Source organism: Carcharodon carcharias, chromosome 16 (genome assembly GCF_017639515.1).
Source record: "Carcharodon carcharias isolate sCarCar2 chromosome 16, sCarCar2.pri, whole genome shotgun sequence".
Classification (NCBI taxonomy): Eukaryota; Metazoa; Chordata; class Chondrichthyes; order Lamniformes; family Lamnidae; genus Carcharodon; species Carcharodon carcharias.
Window position 1 is genome coordinate 908,155 of NC_054482.1, and position 15,555 is coordinate 923,709.

Sequence of the window (15,555 nt, forward strand, 5' to 3'; positions counted from 1 at the left end):
CTGCGGTTGCATGGGAAGGTGCCGTGGGAGGGGATGAGGAGTAGGGGGTGATGGAGGAGTGGACCAGGGTGTCACGGAGGGAACGATCCCTACGGAATGCCGCCAGGGGGGGTGAAGGGAAGATGTGTTTGTTGGTGGCATCATGCTGGAGTTGGCGGAAATGGCGGAGGATGACCCTTTGAATGCGGAGGCTGGTGGGGTGGTAAGTGAGGACAAGGGGGACCCTATCATGTTTCTGGGAGGGAGGAGAAGGCGTGAGGGCGGATGCGCGGGAGATGGGCTGGACACGGTTGAGGGCCCTGTCAACCACCATGGGTGGAAAACCTCGGTTAAGGAAGAAGGAGGACATGTCAGAGGAAATGTTGTCGAAAGTGGCATCATCAGAACAGATGCGACGGAGGCGAAGGAACTGAGAGAATGGGATGGAGTCCTTACAGGAAGCGGGGTGTGAGGAGCTGTAGTCGAGGTAGCTGTGAGAGTCGGTGGGTTTGTAATGGATATTGGTGGACAGTCTATCACTAGAGATTGAGACACAGAGGTCAAGGAAGGGAAGGGAAGTGTCAGAGATGGACCATGTGAAAATGATGGAGGGGTGGAAATTGGAAGCAAAATTAATAGATTTTTCAAGGTCCCGATGAGAGCATGAAGCAGCACCGAAGTAATCATCGATGTACCAGCGAAAGAGTTGTGGAAGGGGGCCGGAGTAGGACTGGAACAAGGAATGTTCCACATATCCCATAAAGAGACAGGCATAGCTGGGGCCCATGCGGGTACCCATAGCCACACCTTTTATTTGGAGGAAGTGAGAGGAGTTGAAGGAGAAATTGTTCAGTGTGAGAACAAGTTCAGCCAGACGGAGGAGAATAGTGGTGGATGGGGATTGTTCGGGCCTCTGTTCGAGGAAGAAGCTAAGGGCCCTCAGACCATCCTGGTGGGGGATGGAGGTGTAGAGGGATTGGACGTCCATGGTGAAGAGGAGGCGGTTGGGGCCAGGGAACTGGAAATTGTTGATGTGACGTAAGGTGTCAGAGGAATCACGGATGTAGGTGGGAAGGGACTGGACAAGGGGACCGAGAAGGGAGTCAAGATAACGAGAAATGAGTTCTGTGGGGCAGGAGCAAGCTGACACGATCGGTCTACCGGGACAGTTTTGTTTGTGGATTTTGGGTAGGAGGTAGAAGCGGGCCGTCCGAGTTTGGGTGACGATCAGGTTGGAAGTTGTGGGAGGAAGAACTCCAGAGGAGATGAGGTCAATGACAGTCCTGGAAACAATGGCTTGATGTTCAGAATGCCTGTCTCTTTATGGGGTATGTGGAACATTCCTTGTTCCAGTCCTACTCCGGCCCCCTTCCACAACCCTTTCTCCGGTACATCGATGATTACGTCAGTGCTGCTTCATGCTCTCGTCGGGACCTGGAAAAATTTATTAATTTTGCTTCCAATCTCCACCCCTCCATCATTTTCACGTGGTCCATCTCTGACACTTCCCTTCCCTTCCTTGACCTCTGTGTCTCAATCTCTGGTGATAGACTGTCCACCAATATCCATTACAAGCCTACCGACTCCCACAGCTCCCTCGACTACAGCTGCTCACACCCCGCTTCCTGTAAGGACTCCATCCCATTCTCTCAGTTCCTTCGCCTCCGTCGCATCTGTTCCGATGATGCTACCTTCAAAAACAGTTCCTCTGACATGTCCTCCTTCTTCCTTAACCGAGGTTTTCCACCCACGGTCGTTGATAGGGCCCTCAACCATGTCCGGCCCATCTCCCGCGCATCCGCCCTCACGCCTTCTCCTCCCTCCCAGAAACATGATAAGGTCCCCCTTGTCCTCACTTTTCACCCCACCAGCCTCTGCATTCAAAGGATCATCCTCTGCCATTTCCACCAACTCCAGCATGATGCCACCACCAAACACATCTTCCCTTCACCCCCCCTATCGGCATTCCGTAGGGATCGTTCCCTCCGGGACACCCTGGTCCACTCCTCCATCACCCCCTACTCCTCATCCCCTCCCACGGCACCTTCCCATGCAACCGCAGAAGATGCAACACCTGCCCCTTCACTTCCTCTCTCCACACCATCCAAGGGCCCAAACACTCCTCTCAAGTGAAGCAGCATTTCACTTGCACTTCCCTCAACTTAGTCTACTGCATTCGTTGCTCCCAATGTGGTTTCCTCTACATTGGAGAGACCAAACGCAGACAGGGTGACCGCTTTGCAGAACACCTTCGGTCTGTCCGCAAGCATTACCCAGACCTCCCTGTCACTTGCCATTTTTACATTCCACCCTGCTCTCTTGCCCACATGTCTGTCCTTGGCCTGCTGCATTGTTCCAGTGAAGCTCAGCGCAAATTGGAGGAACAGCACCTCATCTTCCGATTGAACACTTTACAGCCTTCCGGACTGAATATTGAGTTCAACAATTTTAGCTCATGAGCTCTCTCCTCCATCCCCACCCCCTTTCCGATTTTTCCCCCTCCTTTTTGTTTTTTCCAATAATTTATATAGATTTTTCTTTTCCCAACTATTTCCATTATTTTTAAATGTATTTCCACCCATTGTTTTATCTCTACCTTTTAGCCTTTTTAGTATTCCCTCACCCCACCCCACCCCCACTAGGGCTATCTGTACCTTGTTTGTCCTGCTTTCTACCCTTAATTAGCACATTCCTCTAGATAATATCACCACCTTCAACACCTCTTTGTCTTTTTGTCTGTGACATCTTTTGGTTATCTCCACCTATTACTGGCTTCTTGTCCCAACAACCTCCCCCCACCTTAAACCAGCTTATATTTCACCCCTTTCCTATTTTTACTTAGTCCTGTTGAAGGGTCATGAGGACTCGAAACGTCAACTGTGTTCTTCTCCGCCAATGCTGCCGGACCTGCTGAGCTTTTCCAGGTATTTCTGTTTTTGTTTTGGATTTCCAGCATCCGCAGTTCTTTGCCTTTATCTCAGAATGGGAGTTCTGAATGTGTTTCTCAGTTTGTGGAATGACAATGCCCTGGGTGGGCCATCATGTATTAGTCTTATCTCTCACCCTGTGCTTAGCAGATTCGCACCACACTCAATATGCACCTTCCCCTATTTTTCTTTCAAAAGCCTATCTGGAAACTGTGTTGCTTGCTTGGTGTGCTGCTGGTATGAGCTGTATCCATGACAACATACTCAACAAATTTAGTTCGTCTCCCATGAGAAAGAATCACCCAGGAATATTGAAATGGTGGCCAGGGAGGGTAAGCTGAAATGTTTTTTGCAGGTCAACCTTTAACAGGTTTGTGGTACCTTTATAGCAGCTGTTATTTTCCTAGCAATGAATCTGTTATTGACTGGATCAGAAATCACAAACCTTTCAGTGTCCCTATTGTGCTAAAGTCAGAACTATATAAAACACACAAATAAACTAGAAGTAGAGCAGCAACTTTCGTTTATACAATACCTTTAATGGAATAAAATATTCAACAGGAGAATTACCAACCAAGATTTGACATTAGTCCGTGTTGTGTCTCAGAACCGTTGCAACAAGGGGGCTTTATCTTGTAAGACAAAACTTCATCATCAAACCATGAACTCTCTCCTCCATCCTCACCCCTTTTTTATCCTCTTTTTTTCAATATTAATTTTTTATTTATCCCCTTTTATTTTTATTCATTTTCATTTTTATTCATTGTTTTATCACCACCTTTTATCCTATTTTCAATCTTTTTTTCCCACCACCGTCCCCTTCCCCCCACCCCACCCCCACAAGCCAGTGCCGCCACCATTAACACTCCCTTTGTCCTTTAGTTCATGACATCTTTGTCAACCTCTCCTTTGTCCCCACCTATCACTGGCCTTCTATCCAGCTTCACCTGCTCCACCCCCCTCAAGCAGTATGGGGAGAATTTTCTCTCTCCCCGTTGGGATAGCTGAGTGGGAGCTGGCACGGGCAGGCGCACAGCTGGATCATCGCCCGTGATTGGCTGCGCCCCGCCATTTTACTTGGGCGGTCACGTCCAGAAGCACTGAGCGTTCCCTGTGTGGGGGTGGGTGGGGGGGGGGGAAGGAGGCTGAGTTGGGGTCTGTACTCTTTCACGCGTGCCTGCGAGAGAGCGCAGAAATCTCCCTGAGGCACGGAGCTGCCTCGGGGAGTTTAATTTCGATATCAAAACGTCGGTGGAAGATTTGGAATTATTCGGACATGTCCTCTCATGTGACACTGTTACATGAGCTGGACATGCCTATGAATTTTATTGAAAAGTTTTATTAAAGTTTAAAAACCTTCAGGAAACCTCATCCCGCCCACACGTGGATGAGGTTTCTTGATAAATGTGAAAGCCGCCTGGGCTCTCTGCCTGCCCCCTGCCAACCTTAAGGTTAGACGGGCAGCTCAGTTAATTATTTTAATTGGCACTTAAATGGCCTTAACAGGCCTTTGATAGTTCGGTGGGCACACAGCCGACTCTGGTGCGCACCCGCCAATCTGAAGATCTGAATGGTGTGCGCTGACATCGGGATGGACGCCTGACATCACCACGCGTCATTTCACGCGTCACCCCGCTCACCGAACCAAAGATTCAGGCCTATAAATTTAATCACAATTTTACTTCTCTTTAGCTCTGAAGACGTGTCATACGGACTCGAAACGTTAACTCTTGTTTTTCTCTCTACAGATGCTGTTAGACCTGCTGAGTTTTTCCAGTATTTTCTGTTTTTGTTTCAGATTTCCAGCATCCGCAGTATTTTGCTTTTATCTTTATATTGTAAGTAGTGCCTTACATTTAATACCATTTGATGGAGTGATCTTCCCTGTCAGTTGGCTGTCCAGTTCCTATCTGAAATGAGTGCAGATCCTAGGCTGCAGGGATCTAGGGCATAACACTCCTGCCAATTTGGCAGTAATTGATCTCTTGGAGAACAATGGACATGTTCACACTGTGAACTGTTAGGTGGAATGGTTGTAATTATGCAAGGGCTGTACTAGGAAGATTGTAATCTCCTTTTAATTGTGCTCGGAATTAAGTGAGAAAACCTTGATTGTTTTCGAGGTCATTGGATCAAGGTGGTTAAAATTGTGAAAAGGATTCAATGAGGTAGAAGCAGAAACTATTTCCCCTGGTGTGATAGGTGAATAAAAATAATCTTTAAATTAGAGCTAGGCCCTTTAGGAGAGAAATCAGGAAACACATAGGGCAGGATTTTACCCTGGTCGGGGATGAAGTTGAAGTGTGGAGGCGGGGGTGGGGGGGTTAAATCCCTAAACCTGAGAGTGCGCTCTTTCACGCATGTGCATGAAAGTGCGCACTCATCTCCCTGAGGCTAAGTGCTGCCTCGGGAAGATCGCCTCTAATGTCAAAAATATTAAAAATAGCAAAAAAAAAAATTCCCTGACATGTCCCCTCGTGTGACACTGTCACATGAGTTGGGACATGTCCATAATTTTTTTAAAAAACTTTAATTAAATTTTTTAAACCCTGCATGAATCCTCGTCCCGCTGGTGGATGAGGTTTCATGCTTTTTCTTGTTCCCGCTGGAGCTCCTGGCCGACCCACCAGCCTTAAGGTTGGACAAGGCAGGTGCATTCATTATTTTAAAGACTCTGTCAATGGCCTCAATTGGCCCTCGCCTTCCTGAAAATTTCAATGGGGCGCGGTGACACCGGGAGTTCCCCCCGACATCACCACACGTCATTTTACGCGTCGGCAACCGGGCCCCACCCCCCCGCTCGCCGACCGGAATATCCTGCCCAAAGTGTAGTAGAAATCAGGAATTCGCTTCCCACAAATGGACCAGGATTTTCCGGTCCATCCCACCATGGGATTGGAAATTCCTGCCTGAAGTCAACAGAGCTTTGGCTGCTCCGTCAAATTTTCCAATCACCCCCACCCACCATGACGCCTGACGCCAACAGAGACGGAAAATTCCGGCCTTCATCTTGGGCAGCTCCGTGCAGCTCCTCTTCCGGCCACTGCAGTGCTGTTGCTGCAGCAACTGGACAGCTGCTGGCCAATCAGATTGGCCGGCAGCTCCCCAAGGCAGGACTTCCTCCTGAGTGATGACGGAAGCCCTGCCTACTGCCAGTCAATGCTCATTCGAGTGTAAAATAGCTGTGGGGCAGCCGGAGTTGGCGGGGATGTGTTCTCTGCCGACTCTTCGGATAGTGAGTCTCCACCATCCTAAAAAATCAGGCCACAGACTTTCAGCTGCCATCCCTATTTAGACTGGATTCATTCATTCAAAAACCACAGTGCTACAAACAATTGGTCGTGGTTGATCAGCCTGAAATTTTAGTTTGTGCTCTCTGATAAGGAATTAAATGTGGATTAGGGTGGTAACAGTTGATTAGGGTGAAATGCTGATATCTTGTGCAATTCAAAGTATTGGCTTCGCAGTCCAAGACTGCCTGAGGCAAACTTCAGCAGCCTTCATTCAAACTTGGTGTGTGACAAATTAAAAAGGGATAGAACAAAATTAAAGTTTTAGTCAGCAGACAGGTCTTATTTTTCACTTTCTGTCGATTGTGAAGGATAAAATATTTGGGTTTTTTGTACCGTTTCTTAAAATGAAAAAAGCTTTTTCCTGTTCAAAGTGTTGCCAAAATGGTGATTATATGTCTCCTTGCTGTGTTGTTGCTGTTTATTCCTCCAGCCTTGCAGTGATATATTCTGACATGCCGCTCATTATGATGCATAAATTAGGTTAAAGGCAACAAGCACTGTTAACATAGAATAGCACTGCTATGAGAAACACTGCATTTACATCAATTGCTTTCCACATGTTGAATGTTTTGTATTGCTAGCTTTTTGTTTAAGTATATCTCATGATTTTCTTGCTGCTTCTGAAAGCGCTTATTCTTCCTGATCCCATGCCACTGAGCATTCTGGTGCCATGGGCACTGATGATCTCAGAGGCATTGGCAGCTATCCTGTCCCTCCTTATTGGCTCAGGGAACCTGAGTAGAGGATAAAGTCGAGAAACACGATTCATTCTAACAGTACAAGGTACTCACTGCTGGTATGTAAAATTCATACAGTGTGAAAAATGTTCCATAATACTGCTTGGTATTTTACTGCATTCTGTTGTTGTCACTTACATGATGTGATTTATACTTCAGTGTGTGACTGAGACGATGAAAGGATTGTTCCTGAAGGACAGTTGTTTGGCAGTGTGCTCTGAAGCAGGCCTGGAAAGCTGATAGCAGACAAAGCTTTTCTTTCCCCTGTTGGCTATACTGAAGGGTCAAAAGTCAGTGAGTTTAGGCTATAGCAGTCCTGGTCCTAATCAATGAGATGTACATGATTTCAAATAATAAAAATGCCTTGCGTTTGGCACTTCTAAGTAATAAACATCAGGCGATGTGCTGTTGTGCAAATGTTTGGGGAACACCACTTGTCACATTCTGCACAAAGAACAAACCCTTCATCCCTATTCTTTTTCTGCTACCCCTCAATCAATTATCCATTTTACAGGGTTCCTTTAAGCTCCATTTGCTTTCATTTTTGCTATAGTCTGTGTAAATCTTATGGCATGCCTTCTGGGTCTATATGACAACATCTGTTGGTACTTTCCAATCCACCATGTCAAGCGATCTCAAAATATTCACCTAGATCAGTCAGATTCACAAATTCATGAAGACTCTGTTTGACCAGCTGATACTTATCCAAGTGCGCAGTCATTCTATCTCTGATGATGAGTTCCTATAACTTCCCCAGAACTGATGTTGAACTTCAGATCCATAGCTACCTCATTTCCCCTGTCTTAAATAACGGAGAGGTATTTGCAATTATCCAATCCTAAGGCCCAATTCATGAAGCTAGAGAACTTTGGAAAATTATGACTATTGCATTTGCAATTTCTCGATCTGTTTGTTTAATACACAGGAGTGGAAACCATGAGGTCCTGGAATCTTCCTATCTCACGTCCCATTATTTTCTCAATTACTATTTTGTTTATATTTAATCCATTTAAATCTCACTCTTGACTAATTTTTTGGTTTCATTTTACAACTAGCATTTTACTGTCTTGGTTCTCTGTGAAAATAGATGCAAAGTATTTTCCACTTAACATGTGAGACATTTTTTTATTGTCTATTGTATTTTCACTGCATCCATCTTGGACTTGCATTCCCCTTGACCATTCTCTTTCTCTTAGTATATTGACATATCTTTTGCTGTCGAACTGAGTTCTGTTCTTAGCCTGTAAGTTCCATGGCATAAATCTGCTGGCAATTTGGCACTAATAGGTGTCACATTTGTAAAGGCCAGTTGAATGAAACCTGGAAAATACATACTGTAATCTGTTCTGAGGTTGGGGTTAAGGCATAATGTGACAACAGAATAGAGCCTTGGAGATTTCCTGATAAATATGGCCCAGCTGCTCAACAGGTACATTTGTTGAGCTTTAACTTGGTGTCATTTTGTGCCATCCTGACCTGAAGCTTGAAGCTGACACTGGCTGGTTGAAATGATAACTAGTCCATTCCCCAAAGCTAACATCCCTCGTTTTGATTAGGCCAAAAATGTAAATATTAAAGAAGTGCTTGGCTCTTTGCCAGTGGGTAAACCAAAGTGAGCTTTGAAAGCCCATTCTTATGTAAAATTTGCCAGTGTAAGTGTGCTTTTCAAGTAAAAAAGTAAAGGTTTGATTCCCCGGTGCTATCTACCCTCAATTTAATAGGAACCAGGGAAAAGAAAACATGTTCCTGAAAGTTCAGCCATTAGAATGGTGTCAGTCAAAGTTACAATGTGCCAAGGTGTGTACTCTGTTTCCTGTATAGCTTCCTATATAGTGCCTGGTTTGTGGCTTTGATGGCTTGTTGGACATTGCCAGCACAACCTATATTAGGGTCATCCAAATCATCATCTCCAGTGACCGTAATCTGTTGCTGCTGCCTCTTCAGGAAATAAAGGCTTGATTCTTGAAAGAATGCAAAACTGTTCATTGACACAAACCTTTGGCATATCATCCACCTCTACACATAATGGAATAGCTAAATTAATGCCATGTTTATGACAGTTTGTGTAAAAATCTTTGATTATCATCTCCTTAAAGCCAAGTATGCCTCCATACCTAGGTATTGCATTTTGAATAATTACGGCCAGGAGATGAGTCGGACTTGTGTGCAGTCCCAAGTTGGTTCGGGACTTCTGTATACATCACTGGTAAAGCCACATCTGCAAATAAATGCTGGGAGGCAACAATCATTTACCTCATAATCATCCAGCTGGTTAATGCCCCATTCAGCTGTGGTTTTAAAACATTTTTATGTACTTTCTGTCACAGTATTTATTGACCCTCCCTGTAACAAACAGTCTGAACCCCAAAGGAAAACAGTGCCGTTATTGCACAAAATGCTTTTTTACCGGTACACAGAAATAATGTGCTATTAATTCATCTGATGAACCCGCAGGCGACGCTGCCTGGGAAGCCGAGTTTGAAAGCTTATAGGGCAGAATTTGCCCTGGTGGGGCAGGAGCGCCATGCAGACCCGGGACTGGTCAGGAAGCCTACGATTGGGCCCTCAGCACTGCCAGGGTGAGGGCGGGAGGAGCGCCAGCCCTGAAGTTCACGCATGCGCACGGGTGCATACAGTAAAAGCCCCCTGAGGCACAGAGCTGCCTCAGGAAGTTGAAGTCAAAACAAAGAAATAATAATAATGAAAACATGTCCCCTCGTGTGACTCTGCCACATGAGCAGGGACATGTTAAATAGGGGTGCAAAAAGTTTTTTTTTTTAGTCACTGGCTGAAACCTCATTCGCTGGATGAGGTTTCGCCAAAAATGCAAAGGCTGCTTGGCTTTTTCGCCCACCCGCCAACTGAACAGTTGGACAAGCAGCGAAAAATTGTACTCAATTAATTAAGGGCCTTAATTGTTGGCGGACGCGCTGCCAACTACCCGCGTGCGCCCACGGACTGAAATATCGCACGAGTGCGCAATGACATTGGGACGCTCACCCAATGTCATCGCGCAGTATTTTACGCTTGAACGTGTCAGATGCCCCCCCCCCATGCCAAGCGAAAAATCCTGGCCGTAGAATAATACAGACGTCACCCACTTTTCAATATTTTCACTAATTAGAAAGTAACTCTTGTCACACTATAATGAGTCAATGGGTGTTAATGATGCCAAATTGGAAATGGTATCTTCTGGCCTACTATAGTGCAGTTTGCATGGATAGTTCAAAGAGAATTCATTGCTGCATATGCCAATGATATTTGTGGCCATAGCATGGCAGTGTTGCTGTAATGGAGATTTTTATTGACCTTGGAACCACAAACACATGCATTTAATTTGAATGCTTTCTCCAGAATCAGCCAAAGAAAGCAAAAGATAAAATGCTTGCTGCTACTGAATAAGCTTGGCTATTTGTTGTATTCCATATGTTCTTAGTGCTCAGAGCAAAAGTCACCGGAGCTGTGAACATGGTTGAGTATATTCTGCGAGGATCCCTGTTCAATGGCTGGGAATTCGGCCAAGTGTAAGGTTCTGAGCTAGAGGGGAAAAAACACATGGTCAATACGGTCACCAGACACATGACAGACTAATACAGAAGCTATTAACACTCTCTAGCATGCACCGCCACCACCCCTCCGCCCCACCCCCACCCATCCCTCACTGTTTAGTAGCTCCGATAAATTCTGTGTGAAACTACTGTGAACATGTGGCATGCAATAGACTCTAATATCCTTAGCATTAATAGAAAGCTGCATGGATATATTAAAAGGATTAGTTATTAACTGACTGAAACAAGTAGTTAATTATCATGTTTGCTGTAGGATAATTGCTGTATTTGATTGGTGAACCGTCCAGCAGCAAAAATCTACTGTTTGAGGCAAATATATTAGCGTTGGCATTTTAAATTAATGAACTATGATGAAAGGTTAAAGGAACGTAATCAGTTCCGATATGGATATATAAAAAAAATAGGCAGCAAGGCTATGATACATGGAGGGGGGAGTGTTTAACTCTTTTCTTTCCCAATTGTGCCCCTTTTTCTCCCCTCCTCTCCCGAGGATGTTCACTTCTACTGGGATGCATTTGCACGTTAGCCACCCACACACCCATTCTTCATGGGTGAACGTCGAGAGATATCACTGCTGAATCCAATCTGCACACCCACCCTCTTGAGCAGGGCTCAATGGGTATTGGTTTGGTGCAGAAGCCTGACTGATCGTACTCTGTCATCGAGCTTCTGGACAATTTTTTAAATAGTAAAGCAAGAAAGAAAAGAGAAAGTTCACGTTTATATTGTTCCTCAGGAAATCCCAAATTGCTTACAATATTGTGTTTTGGAAGCTAATCCACTGTTGTAGAATAAGAAAAGCAGCAGCAAGTTTGCACATACCAAGCTCTCACAAAGTGCAATAAGATAATGACCAGATAGCCTATATTTTAATGATGTACATCGAGTGATAGTTATCAGCCAGGACGGTGGGGGAAACTCCCCTGCTTGTCTTTGAAATAATGCTGTGGCAGCTTTTACATAGCCCTGACCTAAATCGGGATGGACTAGTGCAAGTTGTGGAAACACCATCACCTCCAAGACACAAGCCATCCCAAACCTGGAATATATACAAACCCATTGAGGGAGCGTTAGGACCATTCAGGGGTTGAACAACTAGGAACGGGTAAAAAAAGCAGGCATTCTATCATTGCCCACATCATGAGAACAGACAAAAAGAAGATGCTAAATGAGAGCATTGCTCCTGCCCCATAGGGAGAGGTGAAATCGCAGGGAGCTGCAGGAGGTACGCAGCCAAGGAGGTGATAAAGGCGAAACGGGGATATTGGACAGGAAAAGAAATCAGCAAATGATATGGAAAGGATTGGGCATAAGAACTGAATGTAATGATTCAAAGCTTTGGAAACCACAAACCAATGTTGCTTAATAATCAGACTCTTAATAAAGAGTTATTATTTCCGAATAGAATGTCATAGATGCAGTGTGTTCCTGTCAGCTAGATTGATTGAAGCATTCCTGATGGTGAGGGGCAGGCCCCTATTATGGCTCGTTCGGGAGTCGTATCGAAATTTATATATCCCCTTGACGTGCATTAACATTTGCAGAGGTCACATGGTCAGATGTATTGAAGTCAGAATGTCACATTCCTAGATATAAAGTAGCTCCTTCTACATATCGTCTCAGATTAGATTTGAATGTTGTAATAGCTCAGATCAGTTAAATGTGAGTGAAAAGTGCAAGTTCTAGATTTAAGTAAGTTGCTACTGGCAGTGAACAATTGTGACCTGCAGACTTTGCGGCACTTATTGTTAAGGATAACTACTCCGACTACAGTTGGTCTGAAATGCCCGGCCTAATTCTGTCCTTTTTGTGCTGGGACAGGTCCATTTACTGAAGGATCAGTTGGCAGCAGAAGCTGCAGCTCGGATTGAGGCCCAGGCTCATGTCCATCAGCTACTGCTCCAGAACAAGGATCTGCTCAAACACATATCGCTGCTCGTGAAGCAAGTGCAGGAGTTGGAGCTCAAACTATCTGGCCACAGTTCAAGTAAGGAAATACCAGTAACTTTTTACCCAGTCCACAACAAACCTCCCAGCTCCAGCAGCTGGTGCAGTGTTATTAGCAGCCGACTGACATAAGAAAATGATTAAACTGCAGCTCTTCGGGAGTGTCTGGTGCCAAGAGCTCGTGCAAGTTCTGTTTATTTAGCAGAACGCAAGTTTATAATTGATCCTTTGAGCACTTAAGTCCTCAGAAGCTTTGCAATGTTTTCAGCCTCACGTGCACTTCAATTGCATTGCGCATTTGTAATGCTGTGAGAATCCATGGGATCATAAACATTTCTGAGCTGGGAGAAATGTTTACCTTTTTAAAGCCTGCATAGGTACAGTGTCCCAAATCCGGTCTGTCCAAAAACCAGAGTCGTCTGAAAACCCGACATTTTTAGAATGTGCCGTGCGTCAATATTAATTGAATGAAATAAAAGAAGAACTGGGCAGTTCAGCCCGATGTTACATAATTGCCACGGGGTGGCACATTATCCCCTTGACGCTTTCTGCACTGATCTGATCCCTCTCTCTCTGAGCGACCCTTGACCCCACCCAACCCGGCTTGGCCAAAATTGCCCACGGCCCAAACCGCACAACCCAAAATCTGGCAAGGTCGGAAATCCGGCACGACCTTTGTCCTGAAGCTGCAGGTTTTGAGACACTGCACCTGTAAATGTGTTGTGGGTTTTCATTATTCTGCAGGATTACTGCCATCGTCCTCAAAGAATGCCAAGGTAAATACTCCTTGTCCTTTGTAAAGGAATACATTTATTGTGATGGAATTGCATTAGTTTTATATTTATTAAGGTCTGATTATCAATGTACAGTTCTATTTCACTTTATACAATATGTTACCTTATAGCTTCTCCATATTCTAATATCTGTGAATGTAGGAACATAGGAGCAGAAATGGGCTATTCAGCACTTTGAGCCTGCTCCACCATTCAATATGATCATGACTAATCTGGTTGTGGATATGGCTTCACTTTCCTTTCTGTCACCCCCACCCCAACCCTGCCAATGCCCCTTGATTCACTTCTCTATTAAAAATCTATGTAACTCAGCCTTGAATAAACTCAATGACCCAGTCTTCCCTACTTTCTGGGGAAGAGAAGTATACAGATTAATGACCCCCTAAAAGAAAAAAAAATCTCCTTATTGCTGTCTTAAAAGGTAGACCTCATATTTTTAAACTATGCCCCCCTAGTTTTAGTCTCCACCACAAGAGGAAACATCCTTTGGGTATCCAACCTATCAAGTCCCCTCAAGACCTTATATGTTTCAATAAGATCACCTCTAAACCCCAATGGGTATAGGCCCAACTTGTTCAACCTTTCTTCATATGATAAGCCCCTCATCCTAGGAATGAGTCAAGTGAATCTTCCCTGAACTGCTTCTAAGGCAGTTACATCTTTTTTCAAATAAGGAGACCAAAACTGTACACAGTACTCCAGGTGTGGTGGTCTCACCGAGGTCCTGTACAGCTGCAGTAAAATTTCCCTACTTTTATATTCCATCCCCCTTCCTATAAATGTTAATATTCCATTTGCCTTCCCAACCACTTGCTGTATCTGCATACTTGTTAATGGCAACCATTAAGGACTGAACTGTTTTTTTGTGGGACTTGTGAAGCTTTAGAGAATGTCTACTGATTAATATCTCTCTTTAAAAAAAAAAACCCTTTATATGCAGATAGAATTCACTTTGACTGCTTCCATTTGTCTTGCTATCTCTATCTACTGTTGTGTGATGATTTTCTGTTGGAAAAGTTGTGCTAAGATAGCATCAAGCAGTAGCTTTGAGTAGTTTTGAGCCCCAGTATCATGGAACAGAACTAAGGCCAGGTACAACTGAAGTGATCTTGTTACTGAGGCCCTTTGGATTCCTTCAGTGTCTCTGGGTCAAAGTCCTGGAACTGGTTACCCAAAAGCATCGTGGGAGCACTTTCACTTCACAGACTGTAGCAGTTCAACCACCATGTTCTGAAAAGCAAATAGGGATGGGCAATAAATGCCATCCTTGCCTGCAATGTCCATATCCCCAGAATGAATTAAGAAGGGACATTTCTGCAACTGTTCAACCTATTTGATGCTTATGTTGGACTTGGTTGAGCATAGGTTTTGAGACTCTTCCAGATACGATTGTTGGTTGGAGATAGGCAACAATATTGGAGCCCTGGTACTGCATCCTGCACTTGGGGCCTAGAATATATTAGTAGCAAAGTCTCACAAGTCCTGTCCTGGTATCTGATCTCATGAAGTCGGTAGCACACTTTGTTTATAATAAAATATTCCAAAAAACAGGGGAAAAGATAAAGAAATTGAAATTAATCATTCTTTGGAAAGAGCAGAAGATGTTGGAGACGCTCAGCAGGTCCTATAGAGAGAGAAACAAATAACTTTTCAAGCTGATGATCTTTTATCAGAATCTTTCTCTGTAACAGTTTTCAAAGATATTCTGATGGTCTAACTCTTCCTTTAGACACTTACCCAAACATAGGCTGGATATTTACCTTGTCTGTCGGGCCCGGGAGTGGTTGCAAAGCTAACCGTTGTCCGCAGTCGGGCCCTGACATTGATTTCCCGCTGTCTGGCCAATTAAAGGGGCAGCCAGCATGAAGCACGCGCTGCCGGGGTGGGGGGTGGGAGGAGGGTAAACGTGGAAGTTCAAGCGTCCGCGCACAATGAAAGCTCCCTGAGGTGAAGGTTTTTAAAAATCAGAAATAAAAAACTTAGCAACGTTAAAAACATGTCCCCTCATGAGCAGGGACATGTTATGAATGAAATTTTAAAATTTTAATTTAATTTTTAATTGCTGTTGGAAACCTCATCCCGCCCATGGATGAGGTTTCCTAAAAAATCCAAAGGCCGCTTGGCCTTTTCGCCTGCCCGCCAACTGTAAGGTTGGACGGGCAGTGAAAAATTTCCTTCAGTTATAACTTTAGTGGCCTTAATAGGCCTGTTAATTGTTGGCGGGCACGCTGCTGACTCCCACACGTGCCCGCCAACTGAAATATCGCGCATGTGCACGGTGACATCAGGACACTCGCCCACCCACTCAG

At 44.7% G+C, this 15,555-nt stretch overlaps 2 protein-coding genes across 6 annotated transcripts in view; one reads left to right on the plus strand and one right to left on the minus strand.

Annotated features, from left to right (window-relative positions):
* nos1apa (nitric oxide synthase 1 (neuronal) adaptor protein a) overlaps positions 1-15,555 on the plus strand; it is a 441,188-nt gene that overhangs the window by 384,532 nt on the left and 41,101 nt on the right. For all 4 annotated transcript variants that reach the window (XM_041208009.1, XM_041208010.1, XM_041208011.1 and 1 more), the window contains one exon: positions 12,327-12,492. In XM_041208009.1, the coding sequence (XP_041063943.1) occupies positions 12,327-12,492 (166 nt within the window). The remainder of the gene's footprint in view (positions 1-12,326; positions 12,493-15,555) is intronic.
* Positions 10,234-15,555, minus strand: part of uhmk1 (U2AF homology motif (UHM) kinase 1) — a 140,862-nt gene continuing 135,540 nt past the window's right edge. For both annotated transcript variants that reach the window (XM_041208016.1, XM_041208014.1), the window contains exon 9: positions 10,234-10,473. In XM_041208016.1, coding sequence (XP_041063950.1) covers positions 10,436-10,473 — 38 coding nt within the window. In that variant the 3' untranslated portion in view covers positions 10,234-10,435. The remainder of the gene's footprint in view (positions 10,474-15,555) is intronic.